A 19,826-nucleotide genomic window follows, 5' to 3' on the forward strand; every position below is an offset into this window, starting at 1 on the left:
AGTATAAATTACCAACACACCAGTGGCGTAGCCAGAAATTTCGTCCGGTGGGGGGGGAGGCTCACGTTGCAGCTTGACCTCCTCCTTATAGAATTTTACGAAGAGTCAAATACATGAATAATAACTGCATTGACATTGCCAAAGCTGCTGCAAACGAATTCTTGAACGTTACGCACTGTCAAGACAAGTAAAATATGTATTTTTTCATAAAATACCATACTTTTACGTCCCAAAAATTGTGCCCGAAATAACTGATATCAATGCTTCCATGTTCTTTGTCTATTTAATAAGTAAAGGAAGTATCGCACGAACTTTAGAACTATATCAGTTTGAAACCAGCAAAGCAGTGCATGCCGCTTACATGGAAAATGTAAAGGCCCTGTAAGGAACAAGTTGAGGACGAATATGTTAATGAAACTTTGTCAGTCAAGAACCTTGTTTACATTCTCGTACATATGCAACAACCAGGGAAAAATCTCAATGACGCTGTCATTTGTTCAAATGTATTGTGCAGGCGCAGCTGTCACTGGTCGTGTATTGCGAGTAATTGCACTGAAATTATAGTCGCAACAGAGAGCACATATAAAAAGCAGGAGTTCTGCAAAATATGTGAGGGCGAGTCAAATGAAAGTGAACCAATGCGAATATATGACAAACGGGATACTTTATTTAAAGGTAGTCTCATGATCATTTAGACATTTGTCCCACTGACTAACGAGTTACATGATTCTTGTCTCATAAAACTCCTTGGGTTGCTCCTTCAAAAAGTCTGTAACTGACTCTTTCACGTCATCGTCTGACATGAATCTGGTTCCCTTGAGCTGTTTTTTTTAATTGCCCCAAAATGTGCAAGTCTGGGCTGTATGGCGGACGTTGCAGCGTTTCCCACTTGAACTTTGCCCGTTTTCTGTCAACCACATCAGTGATGTGGGGACGGGCATTGTCATAAGCAAGATGACCCCATTCGTCAATTTTCCACGTCGTTTGTTCTTGATTGCGACACACAGCCGATCCAGCGTTTCACAATATCGGAAACGATTGATAGTCTCTCCAACTTTAGCAAATTCTATCAGTAATGGGCCCTGACGATCGAAAAAAAAAAGTCAACACCTTTCCGGCGTAAATGGTGGCCTTTGCTTTCTTTGGGGGTGGTTAATTCGCATGTTTCCACTGTAAGCTTTGTCGTCATGTTTCAGGCACGTATAGAGACACCATGATTCAGCTCCGGTCACAATTGCAGACAAGAAGTCGTCACCCTCATTGTGATACCGCATCAGATAAGTCAAGGCAGCGCCGAAGTTCTCCATCTTCTGGCAGTGGCTCAATATCTTGGTCATTCATTGCGCACACAAGAGCCGATAACCGAGATGTTCATGAATTATGGTCTGAATTATACCGTGACTGATGTTCACATGCTCTGCCAGTTCATCTATGCTTATCCTCCGTTCTTGTCTAATCAGCTCACCAGCCTTTGCAATTGCGTTGGGGGTGATTGCACGGTCGCTTTGGCCCGGTCTTGGATTGTCTCTGCAACTTTCATGTCCTTCTTTAAACCGTTTAGTTAATTTCCTTTCCGTTTATCCTCTGATAGCTTCAACACTAGTTAAGGAGGGAAGGTGTTTAAGGTCCGAAGACGGCGCCCCTCGATGATTAGAGTGCACGGTGGCTGTGCGAAGGAAGAGCCATTGTCCACTAAAGAGACGCTTTATTCAAATGCCGAGGCGCCTGTCCGAGTCCAAGCCCAAAACTCCGCTCTCCTCCAGCTCGGACCATGCTCCCTTTTGTTCCGAGCGAGGGTGCAGATCTGGAGCCTCTTCTACAGCACAACCACTAATCCGATTTCTTTCCATGCGTGGGTGTCTCCTGCGTCCCCTCTTTGCGGAACCCACCCGCGTCCTTCGTTTTCGGTTATTGGCCAATACAGGAGCATGTGAAATCGTTCTGCGCTTTGCTGTAGTCGCATAAACTGGGCCACACTACAACAGCAAAATCAACTCCCTAACCCCAACCTAACTCGTTTCCTCCAACGCTTCACAGCGGCCAATGAAATGCAATGTTCAACGTACACGGCAGCCACACGGTGACAAATTTCTTTTTGGGAAACACCTTCAACTGTAAAAAACCTCACTACACCACGCTGTTCAACTTTTGGAGCGTCCATTATGTCACGCAACCATGTTCAACCCAGTGTATGAGAGCATTAAGAACATTTATCTTCACACACGCATGTAACTTTTGTAAATGAGAGATGCCTGTGTGCCATGCGCATGCCTCGCAGATAATGAACAGAACAAGTATTGTGTGGGGTTGGTTGACTCACTTTCATTTGACTCTCCCTCGTAATCAGAAATGCGAAGATACAATGGTATATGCAAATGCGAAGATACAGTTTCATAAAGGGCAAAGAAGTGTCAGTGGAAACAAAGTTAACATCATGTATATACAAAACCTCTCAATAAGATATTGAAATATATGTATAAGTCTCCAATAAATCTACGTATCTAAGAAAAAGTCACTATATATGATGCGTCAAACAAGGCAAATAAACATGTTGCGCAACCACAGAATCACAGATCACAGAATCCTAAGGCCCGCCCCTCTCTCTCCACTCCCCCCGATGTATCATGCGCGACGGAAGGCGGGACGCTTCCTCTTCACTTTTCTCTCTTGCACATTCAAGGCTGAGCCATCACCGTCAGCTCAGCCATCGCCCGCTTCCATCCTACTGTTTCACTCGCATGATACAGCATGCGGCGCGCGGTCACGATGTTATCGCCCTTGGACTTTATACGGAACATGAGGGCGATGGCAGGAATGCACCTGGAGTGTCCATATAATTGCTATCGCAATAATATATTAAGAGTATCAGACAACTGAAGCTTCTCGTGGCCCATTACTTTCTGCAAGAGAAGAAGTAACAAAATCGAACTTTCACCATGCGACAATTTGCTTCGCCGTAACAATGTCTTTTTCTTTTGTGGGGCGGAGGCACCGAAATGAAAAAAAATGCAAAGGAAAACATGCTGGCCACAATCGAATGCCTACTTACGACACCTAATGGGGCTACCGAAGGAATATCGAAGAAAACGCGAGAGGTCCACAGAGAACCATATGCACACTGTTCGGTATCCTACACCGGCGAGACAAGAATTTCCGGAGAGGTTGCGCTCAAGCGAACGCGTTGCAATGCATCGAGTCCCCACAGTGATGGCGGCGAGTGACCATTGTTTCTTTCTGTCGTCTGCTAGCCAGAAAGCGTCCAGAACTCTGCCGGGCAAAAATCCACTGGGCCAGAGAAAAATGAATGCGCACCAAAGTGTGCCGCGCAGTGGTAGGGGCAACACGAGAAAAACGCATGCGCTCTGGCTGGCTCTGGCAGTGCGCGGGTAGCGAGAACAAGAAAATTGAAGAGGCTCAATGTGTCCTCGCGAATAAAAGTCAAAGTAGAAAAATAAATAAGAACATAGTTATTTTTGCTGGTTTTAGTGTTTTGAATGGATGCTTTGGCGCAGGTGAAAAAAATGTAGATATTTTTTTCTGTGACATGACGGCACAAATTAACCACCACAACACTTCGTCTCATCGGACCTCGCTGCGTGCTTTGTCAACTTGTCCGATAGCGCGTTGATTTGGCTTGTCTTGGAGTCCCCCACTATGACGTGCCTTGTAATCAGATCGTAGTTTTGGCATGTGAAACCCCAGAATTTAATTAATTTCATTTCATTTAGCATATCTACATGTTGCTGTAATGAACTAAATCTGATGTAAGTGCTGTCCATTTATCTTCCATGCTGCATTCATTTCAAAAAGGCTTTCTCTTTATTTTCTTGCCTTTTGGCCTAGAAGGTAAGTTGTGTTTGAGGGCCTGCATTATTTCTGTGGTTGTCGCTTTTCGCACTTTTTTTGTGTGTACTGTCAAATATTTATTTTGTCAAGAGCCTCGTGTATGCGAGTTGGTAAACTGATACATTGTGTTGTGCATTACTCTATAAATTGCACTTTTTTTTAGAATGTGTCCAATGGCAGCAATGGATTGGCTGCTAACCAAGGGCTGCAGACAAGAAAAGGATGCTGACTGTGAAACTTCCACAAAAGATGTTCCTGCTGGTGCCACTGCTCAAGCTAGTGTGGATAAGCAGAGTTAGTTGGAAATTTGTAATATTGATAAATATTTTTCTTTGTCTGAAAGTATCACCATCTTTCTGTCTTTGTATATAGTATTCAGCATGCTTGGACTCTCATTGTCAGCATTACACATTTGAAATGAGTTCACTCACATTGCAGCTATGCTTACTGTTTAAATTGCTTTATTATAGTTGCTATGCTGATATGTGCAACACTGGAAGCTGTTATGACTGCTACTGGGCAGGTACGGCATCCGGCCAGACGGCCAGGAGCATCTTTGATACCCCGAACACTAGGGCCAACGCTTCACGCTCAAGTTGTGAATAATTCCTTTCCGCTTTGGCAAGTCTTCGAGATCGAAAGCCTATAGGCTTGTCAACATTGCCAATGCGATGAGACAGTACCACTCCAATTCCGTTTGGTGACGCATCGCACTCCAAGCGCAGCGGCAGTGAGGGATCGAAGTGAGTAAGCATTTTGGCATTGCATAAAGCGTTTTTTTACTTCTGAAACGCTTCCCGTTGTTGAGAGCCCCAATTCCAGCGACGTTCTTTCGTTAGCAAATTGTAGAGCGGGGATAGCAGACTGGCCATATTGGGAAGGAACTTCCTGTAATGCGTGAGAAGACCCAAGTAGGAATGCAGTTCACTCACCTTCTTGGATGTTGGCACTTTCATGATAGTGTCCATGTTCTCCAGAGGGTGCAGCCCTCCCGTACTGATCTTGTGGCCAAGGTACGAAACCTCAGGCATCCTGAAGGTGCACTTGTCCTTCCTTAGCTTGACGCCGTACTCTCGTAAGTGCTGGAGAACTGCCTTGAGGTTCTTTCCGCTGTCGTTTCCCTTCTTGGCAACCAGAACGTCATCCAAGTACGCCTGGACGTCTAGCAACCCGTTCAGGACGCTGTCCATTATTCGCTGAAAGATAGGTGGGGCAGCAGACACACCAAATGGCAAGTGATTAAAGCAGAATAATCCCTGATGTGTGTTAATGGCAGTCAGCTTCTTTGACTGCTCATCCAGGGCAACCTGGTTGTAGGCGTCTTGAAGGTCCAATGTGCTGTACACGTCACCCTCGTGCAGTGCAGCAAAATTGTCATTGATTACCGGGAGTGGGTACTGCTCTGTCACACAGCTGGCATTTACCGTTAGCTTGTAATCACCACACAATCAAACTGTTCCGTCTTTCTTCATTACCGGAACTATCGGCGTTGCCCACCACGAGTTAGCCACCGGGGACAGTACTCCAGATTTAGCAAGCCTGTCCAGCTCGTTAGAAACCTTTTCTTGTCACCACTGTTATGACTGCTACCGGGCAAGTACGGCATCCGGCCAGACGGCCAGGAGCATAATAACGCTCACACAAGAATGGGAACACTGCACCCGTTTATTCAGTGACAGCCCTTTTTCAAGATGTTCTCAAGCAGCTCTGCACATGTCATAACGTCCGTCTGACGTCACGGCAAACGCGGTTTTTCCTCTTCTTCGTTGTCACTTTCACTTTGCAGCAGAAGCAAATGTACGTTCGGAGTCTTTACTTCTTGAGTATGTATGGTTACTTACGGCCACTTTCGGTCACTGTGCATTTCAGCTGCTGCGGTGGCTCAGTAGCGGTGGCATTCCACTGCTGAGCATGAGGTAATGGGTTCCATTTTTGGCTACAGTGGCCATATTCTGTTAAAGTTGGTTTGCAAAAATGCTTGCATACGTAGATTTAGGTGCGCATTATGGAATCCCAAGTGCTCAAAATTAGTACAGAGTCCTCCACTATGGCATCTATCTTAACCCTCTGCGCAGTTTGAGACATTAAACCCTGCAACCTAATTATTTTATTTGCTTTTGTGGCTTTCCTCTGGAAGTGCTTGTACAAGCATACATTTTTGTCTCACTTCAAAGATGCTATCTGACCATCCTAATCGAGACATGGAATGAAATCTAAAGTGTGTGTACTGATTAAGAAGGTTGAACATTGAGAGCATGTAGCACTAATATGTGCTGAATATTAACATTAGTGTTAGTGAGGTTGAATGAAGAATGCAAGCTTGGTGCTCAGCTTTCCCAAGAAAGAACAATAACAAATAGTTTAGGGAGCCTTTTGTAACAGCACAAACACCAGCAGCAGTGGTCTTATTGTCGTTCTAGAACAGAAAAACCATTATTTTTGCAGTGCACATGCTGCAGCTACAAGTGAGTGTCTTGGCTGTCTGTAGCAGGCACTGTGTCATCACTTAGGCAACTGAGTATCCTGGGTTGCTAGAGTAGATGTGTTTTAGCGTGAATGTTATTAGGAGAATCCTTGATTGCCTCTTATCTGTAATGAAATACTGAGCTCATTGTGCTATAGCTTCTGTAGCATGTGTACCTGTCATATCTTTAGGTGCCTTCACTATGTTCTACCCACCTCTTAAGCCCTATGCTACAGTTTTTGAAATTGCTTCTTGAATTCCTAGGTTATTCCTATGTTTTCTTATGGCCACAAACATAAGGAGTTTCCTTTAGTCTTTCCCGTCATAAAGATATGAAAGTGTGGCCAATCATAGTATTGTTGTAAGCTCCTTTTTTTGTGACAAACTTGCCTACCTTGTTTTCTGCTGTAAATTGGTATTGTGTGATTCATGGTAATTCTGCTGAAAACTTATTTGTGACAATGGTTCTTTTTCAGTGAATGCAGAAATTTCAAATTGCAGTGCAACAACAGAACCAGAGCAAAAAGGAATTGTGAATGCGATGCTTGAATGCTTTCAAGAGTACAAACGGAAAGACTTTAAGCCCAATAAAAAGGTACAACACAAGTAACACCAGTATACCAAAGATCGATTCCTGTTTCCTCTATAGCTCTAACAATGGAGCCATTTGAACCTCTGTTTTTTCTTTTTCTTCTTTTTTTTCTGTGTGCTTTTAGGCCATGAACAATCTTAAGGAAATGGGCTTTTCGGAAACTGCAATCTTGGATGCACTCCGAATTCACAGCAACAGCCAGGAAGCTGCGGTATGTGCTCATTTTTATTGATTTGAATTAACTTGACTGTAGTGGGACATGCAGAATTGGCTCAGAGTAGTTAAACTGCACCTTAATTGAAGCAACTCTTTAAGGCCATCTGCAACGAAATTTTCAACCACATAAAAAGCCCAGTTTCAGATACTTTAGGCATAGAGTAGTCTCTGCAGAAAATTTTATGTTTGAAATGTGTGTGGGTATATCACAAAACGCTCGCAAACATCAATGTTTTCATACTGAAACTGAAAAAAATGCCGCCATTACCACTCACCAGAAGTGACGTATGACTTAGACTGTTGAGAACCAGCACCCGTGTCGTCTGCTTCCCTTGCTTGTACCGTTCCCTTGTATCAGTAAACAGGTCCCACATGTCTGCTAGCTGCTTCATGCGCTGTGCCCACGTTGTTATGTGCCCACAATGTTCTTTTAATGCAAAGCATTCTTCAAGCCAAGCCGGTTGTCTGTATGTGGTTGTCTACATTCAACAAGCAGAGCCTCCATGTGTTGAAGAGCGCATTGGGGTGACCAAACTAAAGACGCAGACACAATCCATGCGCAGCGCAGTTACGCTCAGCAGCAAAAATTGGACGCTCTACAGTCTAGCGTGGCTGTTGCAGGAATAGAACATATCCTATCTCACACCGGAGCTGCTGGAGCAGGGCGCATCGCGCACTAGCATGGCTGACCAGCAGCATGCTGGCCTACAGTCAGGGTTCACTGAAGTGAGCATACTGAGTGTGTGCCTTTAACAAACAACATAGCGCTCGCTCACCGCGCACTTGCGTTGCAGTAACAACTGATCACCGCACCGCTGTGGGCCACACTTAATGCGCTGAACTATACGGAGGGCACAATTTTAGTGATCTTAGCATCTCCAGCATGACGTATCCGACTTTGCCATCCACTGCCTGGCACGCTAGAAATGCGCCTTTAACCTTAGCTGCCTTAGACTGAGCAGCCAATTATCACCACCTGTAGTAAATGATGGGAAGTAGCTAAGGCTTGGTGTAAAGTGCACGTTATATCACGGCCGGGCTCCAGCCATTGTAAAGTTTTACTCATTTCACTCTGAGTGGCATCACATTCTGGCATAGTTTGCCATTGCATCTACACCATTGCTGCCGGGCCACATTCTTTTTTGTGACAAATGCAGCACGTGGTTCCTGCTGACAGCATTTCTGGTGCTGTGTCAAGGCTTTAGTTCATCTACTTCAATGCGCCCGATGTAGAGACGCACAAAATGTCTCGAAGGTTATGCACCACCGGAAATGATCGCTAGATAATATTGCCCCGGAATACAACTTACAACTTATCTTTGCTTTTTGGGATCCATCACAGCCGATAGTACATATAGTCATCCTGGGAAACCATTTCGCAAGCAGATCTTACATGCATAAGTTACTGTGCTCGCAAAATGTAGCCTGTGCAGCTTTGTCAAGTGCAGTTAATTTCCATGCTTTATGCATATGGGCTGGTCTGCTTCATACTTGCCTACTGCTGTACGGTGCACGCTTATGCCATGAAAGCTGGGACGGGAAAGATGTGCTCCGTCTTCCTCAGCGCAGTGTCGTATAATGCACAGTTATCGCTTGTGTTCGGGTATGTGTTCAGGCAGCCATCTGCCACACAACGCGTCGGTGCTCTTGCAACAGCTGAAACCACATGCGCGACAAGAAGGTGCTCCGAGGGAGACACCCATCAACTCGCAACTGTTGAGCGAATGATGCGCCTGGGCACAACTGAGAGATCAGCAGTTGCATACAGTTCTGGGACTTTCACCATATCTGCATTGCTACTGCTCACCGCAAGGTGCACACATCATCTGGTTAGGCGAAAGGCTGCTAGTAAGAAAATTAGACAATTATCAGCCCTGCGGCTTTGCCAAGATTACTTTGATAGTATATGTTATGCATTTATAGCCAATTTAGCCCAAGTGAAATTTCACTGCAGTTGGCCTTTAATGATGATTTACGATTCTGCTTGCAAACGGATGCTGAACAAACAATCTAGTAAGATGGTGTTTTCTGTTATACATTCTTAGCATGTTCTCAAAAGAGATATAAAGTTGCACTGTCACATATTGTCCAGGTTTTGTTTGAACTTTGGCAGCCAATACAAGCAAGAGCATGAACAGGTGGAGTCCCATAGAGCATTAAAATATTATGGGGTTTTACGTGCCAAAACCACTTTCTGATTATGAGGCATGCCGTAGTGGAGCACTCCAGAAATTTAAACCACCTGGGGTTCTTTAACGTGCACCTAAATCTAAGTACACAGGTGTTTTTGCATTTCGCCCCCATCGAAATGCGGCCGCCGTGGCCGGGATTCGATCCTGCAACCTCGTGCTCAGCAGCCCAACACCATAGCCATTGAGCAATCACGGCGGGTTCCATAGAGCATGCATGCACTTAATGATCGGTCAAACAAAAGCTTCATTGGGTAATAATTTACGAAGCGTCTAAAGCTACGTCGGAAGTACGTGTCAGCAATCCAGTTTGTCGGCTTAAATGTACGGCGGATCCCATGAGGAGATAGCTCTTCCACAACTGCATTCTGCAATGCTTTGCACTACCTTCAGAGTACAGTGGTTAAAATGCTTACACAGCTGCTTATCACAAGCGTATACATTCCCATCATCAAATGTGCGAGTTGGAATCCTGTGCAAATAAGCAGGAAAATCTTGAGCCGTAGCACACTTTGATGGCAGTCAGTGCTAGCATGGCGGAGGGCTTGCTATTCTAACAATAGAGGCGTTTAGAATTAGCACTAGGCATAAAATATGTTATAGGACAAAAGGGTTGAGCAGAGTGTACAGTAGAATGCGGCGGAAGACAGCGCACTTCCTCTCTGCTTCCCTCCCTTGCATGCATGAGATAGAGCCACGATAGCCTCGCACACTTTCACTCGCACATACAGCATACGACATGTGGCGACGATTTTATCATCCTTGGGCTTTATACGGAACCTCATGGTGACGCCGACGACATAAATGCGCTTGGAGTGTCCATATAATTGCTATCGCTATAAAATAATGCGGAAAAATTTCGAACGGTTTTCAGGCAGTGGTTAATATAACGACTAAAAGTTCATTCCGGCAACCTCTAGCTGTGGTGTAGTGGTAGAACCTCTGATTGCCATGTTGCGGTTTGATTCCACGTCGTCGTCCCCCGCCCCCCTTTAGAGCACAGCAGCAGGGGATGAAAGACAGCGATAGTGAAGAGAGTGCGAGGAGAAAAATGGAGGAGGAGGGTGTAGCGGAACCATGAGGCAGAAAACAGAGGAGGGTATGGCGAAAATGGGAGAAGAAAAGCATAGTGCCACGCAAGACATGTTCTGCCATGACAATTGCTACAAGATGGCACTGGAGTAGTGTGCATCGTCTGTTCACCAATGACATCACCGGTAAGGCATGTAACAAGCGCGTCTACCGATACCAGAATGGAAACAAAGTGCTGCTTGAGCGAAGGTGTGTCTGCGGCGGCTGCTTTGAATCATGCCCACATGTCGCACACATGCTACCTCTCATGATCTCCCAATTAGCGAGGCAGTCGCGCCACACTTCGCTCTGTTTGCAATGTGCTGCACAAGACAGATTGTCTGCACCAGCCAGTATATTGCGAAATGAAAACACGTATAGAGCAGTGCTCAAATTTCACAGTAGGGAGTATCATAATCATCAGTGAATTTTGTTTCTTACTTCTTCTCTATGCCTTTTCGCCATTCAAATAACAGCAGGCCTTGTGCCCTCACTGCTGCTCAACAGCAAGATCTATTGCACCATCAGGTCATGCAAGCGAGTAGAATGTGTATGAGTATATTACCTACATTTATTGTGCTGTTTCAACACTATGTTCATTCCACTGTTTTTACATGTGCTTATTCTGCTGTTTTTATGTGTGCTGTGTAGCATATGTAAGAAAGGAGCAATAAACTTAATTTAAACGTGTGACCTGAAGGTCCAGTGCGTGTGGCTGTTCGTCAGTAGTGAGGACGCGCTATTTCCTGTGATCGTGCCTTGTCAAATCTAAGTGGTGAAAAAGGTTTTCGCCTTGTCAGCCAAATTGCTGCAGACAAAAAAAGAATTAGTGAATCGGTTCCGACCCAGGTATTCAGCGCAGCAATCAGAAATTTTGCCGCAACGCTAACAAAATGTTGAGTTGCGGTCGTTTCTGTATTTGTAATATTAACTATTGACTGCAAACTATTCCAAGTTTTTGCCGCATGATTTTTGTTGATTTCAGCATTTCTGAAATACAATTCTTGTGCACTTTACCTATGTTCTACTCTAGCCTTTTATCTGTAACATATTGAACACAAACAGCCCCTGCATGCTTCGTTAAAAAAGAGATCTTCAGCCCCATTGGCACTGATTGCCATCAAAGTGAGCTACTGCACATATATTCTCCATCAGGTTTGTGCAGAACCCCAATATATAGCATTCACTACGTAGTAGATGAAACCGCATCAAAACAAAAATGTGTATATACGGACATGACCAGAAATGCCTTTTAACGTATGCAGAACTACGACGTCTCGTGACGATGTAACTCATACCAATTTTTAGGTTTTTATTAGCGGTCTGCATAGTGGTATGATTAAAGCAGTCTCCCTAAGAAACGTCAAGAAACGACTGCTTTGAGCAACAAAGCAAGCAGAATGACAAGGGTCATTCGCACCTGTTCGAGAACGAAAGCTAAAGGTGACTTGAAGAGCAACCAGCAGAGCTAACTGTTCAGGGAAGAGCTCCACTTCTCTGATTCGTGTACGTAATGTTTCTGTCAATTTGTAGGTCACACTTTTGATTTCAACATCTTCATAATTGTGAAATGTTGCAGCACGGATGCATTTGCCATGTTGATTGGTAGCGGAGCTTAATTGCGTTGGTTCATGTGTGACAAGAACACGTTGTCATAATATCGCATCGAGGGGCACCGAATGGAATACGTTTTTCTTGTAGTGAAAGTATCTTACTGTGAAACATGCAAAGACCAACTAAATACGTTGTACATAATTCCTTAAAAGCATTGCCGAATCTGTCTAACCTAATTGTAAAGAAATAGTAAGGAAGACATGTGATGTACCTTTAGCCACAGCCAATAATACAATATAGTCAAGTCATATTATAGCAAAATGAGATATAACGAAATTATCGATATAATGAGGTAATGAATATAACAACATATCATTCTGGCTTCAACTTCGTTATATAACGAGGTTTTACTGTATATCTAACAGTGACTGCCTTAGCACCCATGTCCGTCAGTCCTGTGAAGTAGAGACAAGAGAGAAAGATGAGACAAGAGAGACTTGTTGCTCATGCAGTACGCATGCATCGGGTGCCCTCCGAAGAGTACCTTGCATGCATTGTCAACATACTGCGTGCTACTAATTCAGTTTGTGGATTTTAATTGTTTGAATCAACCAGCATCTTAAAGTGGTAAATGAAAATAAGAAGCTCCCCTTCATGTTGTAAAAGTTTTGTATGAGCTGCAGCATAGAAAACTGATATTAAGTAAGGTTGATAAAGTATCATTTTCGTCCTTTTATGCCAATAACCAAGGAATTTGTTTTATGTCACCAAGTTCTGTGGCATATTTCTGATGACAGGCATGTCTAGTTTTTCCAACAGGAATAGTTCTTTCAGCTTGAAACAGTCTGCTTTATCTTTTGCAAATAGCCAGAACAGGTGAGTGCACAGGATGGCGCTGAATTTCATGTTGAAAGTCAGTTCTATCCCATTGTTTTTTTCAACTGTCCTTGTCTATTTCGAGCTGTTCGTAAAAATGAGCATTTGATAACTGGCCCAGCTCTATGTTAATTTTTCTAAAACTAGGCATTATATGCACTGTCTGAGGTATTCCTGTTCCATTCATGTATGTGGTGAACCTTGACAAGTGCAATAATGCGTTCAAGCTCTGCTGTTAGAGTTGACCAAGAGGGAAATAAATCTTCCTGTTAAAGGGGGAGGTTACCCGGAAACCGAACTTTTTTATTTTTTAAGATAGCCGGATAAAACTTTCAGGGTATGTTCACAGTACTAAACTAGGAGTAACTGCAAGGTTTCGTGAAGCTGTGTTTAGTAGTTTCAGAGTTATTGAGGTCTAACTAGGTGGCTGATGTGTATGCCTGAAGAAGAGCCTGGAGAAATCTCAGGACATAGTGTGAAGCTGAAATTCACTGTGATGATCTCTTGATAGATAACCGGGGGGGGGGGGCTACAAAGGCCTTTTTTTTTAATTTCCCCTCGAAAGAATTTTAACACAACTTTGAATATGATGTAGCCAATAATGACCACATTCATCAGATATTAATTGCTTATTATAAATTAACTGCACCAGCTTTCAAAAAAGGAAGCTTGTTACACCCTGGCAAGGTCATTCAGGAACAGAATTTAAAAAAGAAAAAAACATCACACAAATCTGAAGAGTAGTTCTTGAGATATCACCTTCCTCAGCACCACTACTAGCAAAAAAATCTATTCTGAGAAAAGAGGCCTTGAAAGTTGAACACATGTTTTTATAAGAAAGCTCCTGCAGAGCTTCTAATAAGCTGTTGCGGCTCCAGGCACACCCAGTTTGTAGGATTCTCGACTGGCGACAAACGACAGCACAGTTCCATCGCTGCAAGTGTCTATGCAGTTGGCATTCGCAGCAGATCAGAAGTTCGATGCTCATACAAGCCGCCTATCGCGCTTCCGCACTCCGAACATCTACAGTGTCTTGGACTTCGTTGCCGGCATTGCATGCAACAATGGAAATAAAGGCCACAGAACTAGTGGAAAAAAAAAAAAGAAGGATGAGAAAATAATCTAAAAGATAGTGCAAGGCAAAGAGCACCTCGCAAGCAGACGTCTGCCGAGGCAGATGGAGCAAATGCCAACAACGGGGCGAGCGTGGCGGGCACAGGATCGAAGGAAGGAGCCACTGCTGCCGCCCACGCAGCAGCCAATGGCAGGCACACTTTAGCCCGCTGGATTTGAATTCGCTGCTCTGGCCGATCAGCGCTCAGCATCACATGGTGGGAAAACGGCAGTAGCGCCATTGTGCAAGGCGGCAAACGAGAAGCAAAAGAATTCACGGTCAAAATGACACCAAGATGGTGCAGGCAGGCCGCACGGGCTGGGAATGGCATGCGCGCGAATTTGCTTTCATTTCGGCATTTGCGCATGTTTTGTGAGCCGCGGCCGTCTCAGAAATGGCTTTTTTTTTTTACTTAGCGGTTGAATTAGGTGCTGAGAATTACAGAACAGGTAGTTTATGAGACATACAACCCAAAAATATTGTTTTTCAAAAATTGCCGTGTCCCCCCTTAACTGGACTTGGGCTTGCCCTAGATACAGTTAAATTACTAGTTGTGATGTATCATAAGAAGCCAACAAACAAAGATGCCAGCGACAGCATACGGGAAATTGCATGTACATACTAAATAAATGAAATAAATGATAAATTAATGGAAGTGAATGTGGATGAGAAAATAACTGGCCACAGGTGAGATTCGAACCCACGTATTCACATTACATGTGCGATGCTCTAACCAATTGAGCTACCGCGGCACCATTTTCCCGTCCACTTTCCTGGGTATTTATGTTCTACTACTAGAACTAACCTTGGGAGTGTTAGCCAGTGCCACCACTCACAGACCTTGGCACAGTATTGGAACATCCTTTCTGACAGCAGGCGTCATGAGTATGTGATCTTTTTGGGTGAAGGCGACTGGTCAGTGTTGGCATCAATGTTGCCGGATTTGAGACCCTTGTTATGTAATTAACAAGAAGAAAGGGGGTTAACCGAGGGGCCCAATTTTTGTTAATAATATAATGAGAAGCCAACAAACAAAGACACCAAGGTCAACATAGGGGTAATTACATGTACTTACTAATTGAATTAAAGAAACGATAAATTAATGGAAGTGGATAAAAAACAACTGCAGCCAGTTGTTTTTTCATCTGCTTTCATTTACATTACTTAAAATTTCTCTAATTCAATTATTAAATACATGTAATTTCCCCTATATTATCCTTGGCATCTTTGTTTGCTGATTAATAAAAATCGGGCCCCTCCGTTCCCTTTCTTCTATTTGTGATGTAGGATGTGTCAGAAAATGAAAAAAAGAAAAATAAAGCTTTTTGCAGGTCTATACATCAGCTTAGCTAAATTATTTATCAATGATCAGCGAAGCTGTCTAACTTTCCGACCAAAAAGAATTGTGCTGTCGTGCACTATGCCCTTGGGACACCATAGAGTTTCCTACTAATATTACTAGAGGGATCTGCAGCTGTGATCATTTGGCCACCATGGGAATGATGGTTAGCGCATGAATTTGTTTGACCTTCGTCCTTGTGGTTGCAGATGTTCTTGTGGCTTTATTTACTGCGCTTTGTCTGCCTTTGTTAGTCTAAATTTCGTAGCACTCCTGTTTTTCTGAATGCAGAAGGCAATGATACTTCGTGAACATGCATAATCGCTGCGAATCGTTGCATTTATAGCTCAATATTTTATTGGAAATTATCTATCCTCAATGTCGCAACATGATTTGAAGCTAGAAGAATGAAGTTTAGGAAAATTCATGTACTAACCATCATTCCCGTGCTGGCAGAACAGCCATGCTTGCAGCTCCCATTGATACTAGTGCCACATTTCCCTCTAGTAATTTTTGTAGGAAACTCTATGCTCGACATTGTTTCATTCCTGCAACACACACTGCTCGCTTGATCTCTCTGCCTCTGCTCCTGCTGGGTACATCCACCTGTTTAATATTTACAATTTCGCTATGCAGTCTTCAGTGTCCACACAGGCTCACAGAGGGATTCAACGATGCCTGCTCAAGGTTTCAGCTCAAAATATTTTTTTCCCGGCTTGTAGCCATAGCTTGTAAATTAATTTCAGCTGTTCATAAGGCATTCTGGCAGGCCCTGCAGATTAAAAAAATTTTTAAATCTTTTATGCTGCACATAAATCACCTGCACACTTGAAATTGCCCACATAGATACTGTGCAATATCCTGTGTACATCCTGCAAATTTTCACTCCAATCTGACTTGATTTTCGAACAACTATCATTTTAGTCTTTCCATGATCTATGCAATGTACCTTCAATTATTGCGACTTTGACTATTCAGTTAATTTCAATTGAAGTTTTAGTTCTCCTACAGAAATCGTTTCAAACATCCCAGTGGGTTTCATTTGCAGTTAATGAGTCTTCAATAATTTCTTGCAACCGCCATAATTAACTTGGATCTTTATCATTTTCCTCGCAGACAAGATTCAGTCCTACCCATATTCATTCCTGCAAGGTTTCATCCTGATCTCATCTTTAGGGCTTTTACAGTTGGCATGGACACTTTCTTCAAGCATGCTTTTTTGGCCCATGATTTTTCCGGATGAGAGAAGCAATCTTAGTAGTGTCAACTTTGCTTTAAAACTGTAAATGGCTGAACAAATAAATTTTTAAAGGAGGCATTTCTGGATTATTTAGCCTGCAAAAATTATGCCTACAGATGATGTTAGAAAAATTCACACTTAAGGTAATTAAAAATGCGATTATTGATGGTGCAACCAGCCGCATTGCAGGAAAAGCATATGAAAGCACTTCGAATTCATTATCTCTGCGCAGGATGGGTACATGTTGAGTGTGGTTATCTTAGCCTCATTGGAAAGTTTTGCTGGGAAAATTTAAAGGGACCCTGAACCATTTTTTATCGAAGTGGAGAAAGGCATCTGAAGGGAAAATAGGCTATTGCAGAAATACTTTGCCGCAAAAAGTACTTCAATGCATTCAGCATAAGCGAAGTTATTGGCAATCAAACACGGCCTCCGCTGTGCTCCCGTTCCTTCTTCAATGCCTAGCACTGTGAAGGCCATGGCGCAGTGAGGCATGCCCACACCGCTCCGCCTTCTAATGTCACCGTGGCGCACAGTTCAAATTTCATTTTGGATGTTAACATAGATGCCACGACTTCCACCTTTGGTGCCTACGACACGCTAAACAAAAGCCAAACGCTGTTGTCCTCAGCCAGCCACAGTGTGCTTAGCCAGTGGACTCGTGGCAGCACCCCACGGCAGCCACAGTATCTACGCCATGTAGCCGACCGCAGCTTGATGTCAGCTATCAGCCAATCGCAGCCATCTAAGGTAATGGTGAAATAGTGCGTCCGATGACGAACTAATGCATCTAGAAGAGAGGGAGGACAGCGCCTTCTGTTGAAAAGAGAGCATTTGAGAGAAAGATGACTTTTCAATCCGCTTGCGAGCTCCACACACTGCGTACAACAGCAAAACTTGGCTGAGATGTTCACAGCAGCATATGCTACCCACGGACTATGTTATTTCACCAAGCCCGAGAGGTGGTTCAGGGCCCCTTTAACAAGTCTCTTCTAATTATTTTCCTTTTTTGCACTGTCAGTGGTCTGAGTAGCACTTTGTCTACATTAATACTACAAGGATCATCCATATTGTGAGCAGTGGATGATAAGAAAAATAAAATAGAGTGAAAGGAATCCTTACATTACAGTGGCTCTGCTTTCATATGCTACTGAATGCTACTGTAAGTGAGAAAAAAATACGTACTGTTGCATATCTGCGCTGCTTGTTATTTTGTGAAATACAATTACAGAGACTGATTGGTGACATGCAATGTGAGAGACATGTGACATGCACAAGTGCCGTCATTTGCCTTGCCATGCACTTTGCTTCAAGGTGACAGTGTTGTTAGGCATAATGGCGTCTGCTATGGCACTGCTTGCTGTTCACATAACAGGAATGCATGATGGGCCATGACATGCAACACGAATGTACTACTTCAGTTCCATTCTTGGCATATGTAAATATTTTCATCGGGCTTTGGATCATTTTAATTTTTTTTTTCCTACCACAAAGGTGTTCCAAAGCATGTTTCTTAGGGCTACTTTGAAGGTGTTGCAAACCTGGAGGAGTGTATCACCTGTCTTGCTTTCTTTTTCTAATAGCTACAGTTTCTCTTAGGGAGTTAAATTCATCACAAATGCAATAAGACTACTACATCAAGTAATTTTCAGAATTTAAAAATATGCATTAGTCTTATCTGCATAAATGTATTTTGCGATAAAGGGTGTGGCACGCTTTAAGTTTTTTGCCAGTTTGTATCAGCTGTTTATTTTCATCCTATAGCACATTCTAAACAATATATGATCATGCTAATGTGATTATCTTTACATATTGGCACGTGTACTTATTTATCCTTTTCTCTATGACTGCATTTTATCTGCTTATAATTTAAATTTAAGGCTCAGTGCAAAGCATGCCTGCATGATTGGAACTTACTCGACTGCTATCATTGATTCTACCTGTTGTGTATGCTCTCACTGAACCTTGTGTAATCAGATTGTATGCACGACATGAATTGTGTAGTACTTTCTGGAAGTCACGAAGGCACCAGCGATTACGCTGGAACTTTCGACAAGTCGTGTGTTAAAGCCCATGCGCTTGACTCGCAGATCAGATTTTCGACGATCGCTGACTGTGCTCGCCGCTATTATTGTGCTTGACTGTTGCTTGTTTTTTTTCTAGGTACAATCATCGCCCAATGAAGAGTTGCTTTTGTGATTCACAGTTTTCACTACTGTGTTTGTCATGGTCACTACAGTGTGACAATATTCTTGAGAAACTTGCCCTGAGAAGTTTATCTTCTCACATGCCCAATTTTGATGATTTCTTAGTTTTAGAGGAACCCTAGCTCGGGTTCTGCTACAGGTACCAGTTTAATTCTCATTTTGTTAAAAAGATGGACTCTTGTAGACTGAAATGAGACGGTTTGTTTGCCTATAACTTTGATCCTGAGTATTCTAAATCTTTCTTTTTTGCTGTATTACATGTACTGTTAATTCCAAATCCAATACTTCCATATCCAGTACACCAGTATTTTTCATTTTACTTATGGTTGTGTAGCTAAGCCACCATCAAACAACGAACAAGAAATTTCAAGCACCTTGAAAACTACCTTCTGTACAAGGAAACTGAGTGCACATTCGAATTCAGCACATTATAATATATAATGGATGCAGGTTTCACCAATTTATATTTATAGATAAAGCACTTTAAAAAGAAGAATACCCCTTAAAGGGACACTAAAGTGAAGTTATCTTATAGGTGTGAATTGTAAACCACACTGTATAGATCCCTAGCACACTGTTCTCGTGGTGTCCAGAGCTATCATTTATTCTTAAAGTGCAGGAAGAGAGGAGGCGGTTAGTGAATCTATTGGCACTGGCGTGAACTGCTGTAAGCCACCGTTCAGTATATTACATACACTTACGTGATTGGCTGATGACTTCACGTTTTTGTTGACTTTTCCAGAATTGCATTTTCATAGAAAGCACACTTATGCCATATTTGCAGTGGCTGCAGCACAATGCACCAACAAAAAAGTTGTGGCACTAGTCTCATGAATGGCCTTATGTGAAACTCAACCTGGGCCTGGATAATGCAACGATTCTATTCCAATCCTTTTCCTTTTTGTGCTTTGTCAACGGTTCGAGTGATGTCCCACCTATGTTATTGCGAGGATTGGCCAGCTGTGAGCGGTAGGCGATGAGAAAGCAGTGGAATAGAGTGAGAGGAATCACTACATCACCTGGACTTCTTTCTGTGTGATCTCCTGTGGTGTACACTCTGCACCCTAGATGGTGCCTTAACACCATGTCAGAAAGGTGAATTTAAAACCATGTAACAA

General features: G+C 43.1%; 1 protein-coding gene and 1 non-coding gene across 3 annotated transcripts in view; one reads left to right on the forward strand and one right to left on the reverse strand.

Annotated features, from left to right (window-relative positions):
• Kpc2 (Kip1 ubiquitination-promoting complex subunit 2) overlaps positions 1–19,826 on the forward strand; it is a 50,061-nt gene that overhangs the window by 6,267 nt on the left and 23,968 nt on the right. For both annotated transcript variants that reach the window (XM_055062921.2, XM_050194687.2), the window contains exons 6-8: positions 4,010–4,140; positions 6,787–6,905; positions 7,027–7,113. In XM_055062921.2, the coding sequence (XP_054918896.1) occupies positions 4,010–4,140; positions 6,787–6,905; positions 7,027–7,113 (337 nt within the window). The remainder of the gene's footprint in view (positions 1–4,009; positions 4,141–6,786; positions 6,906–7,026; positions 7,114–19,826) is intronic.
• On the reverse strand, positions 14,602–14,674 carry TRNAT-UGU (transfer RNA threonine (anticodon UGU)). The gene has a single exon. It is a non-coding gene; the product is annotated as a tRNA-Thr (tRNA).

This window comes from Dermacentor andersoni, chromosome 1 (assembly GCF_023375885.2).
Source record: "Dermacentor andersoni chromosome 1, qqDerAnde1_hic_scaffold, whole genome shotgun sequence".
NCBI classification, from domain to species: Eukaryota; Metazoa; Arthropoda; class Arachnida; order Ixodida; family Ixodidae; genus Dermacentor; species Dermacentor andersoni.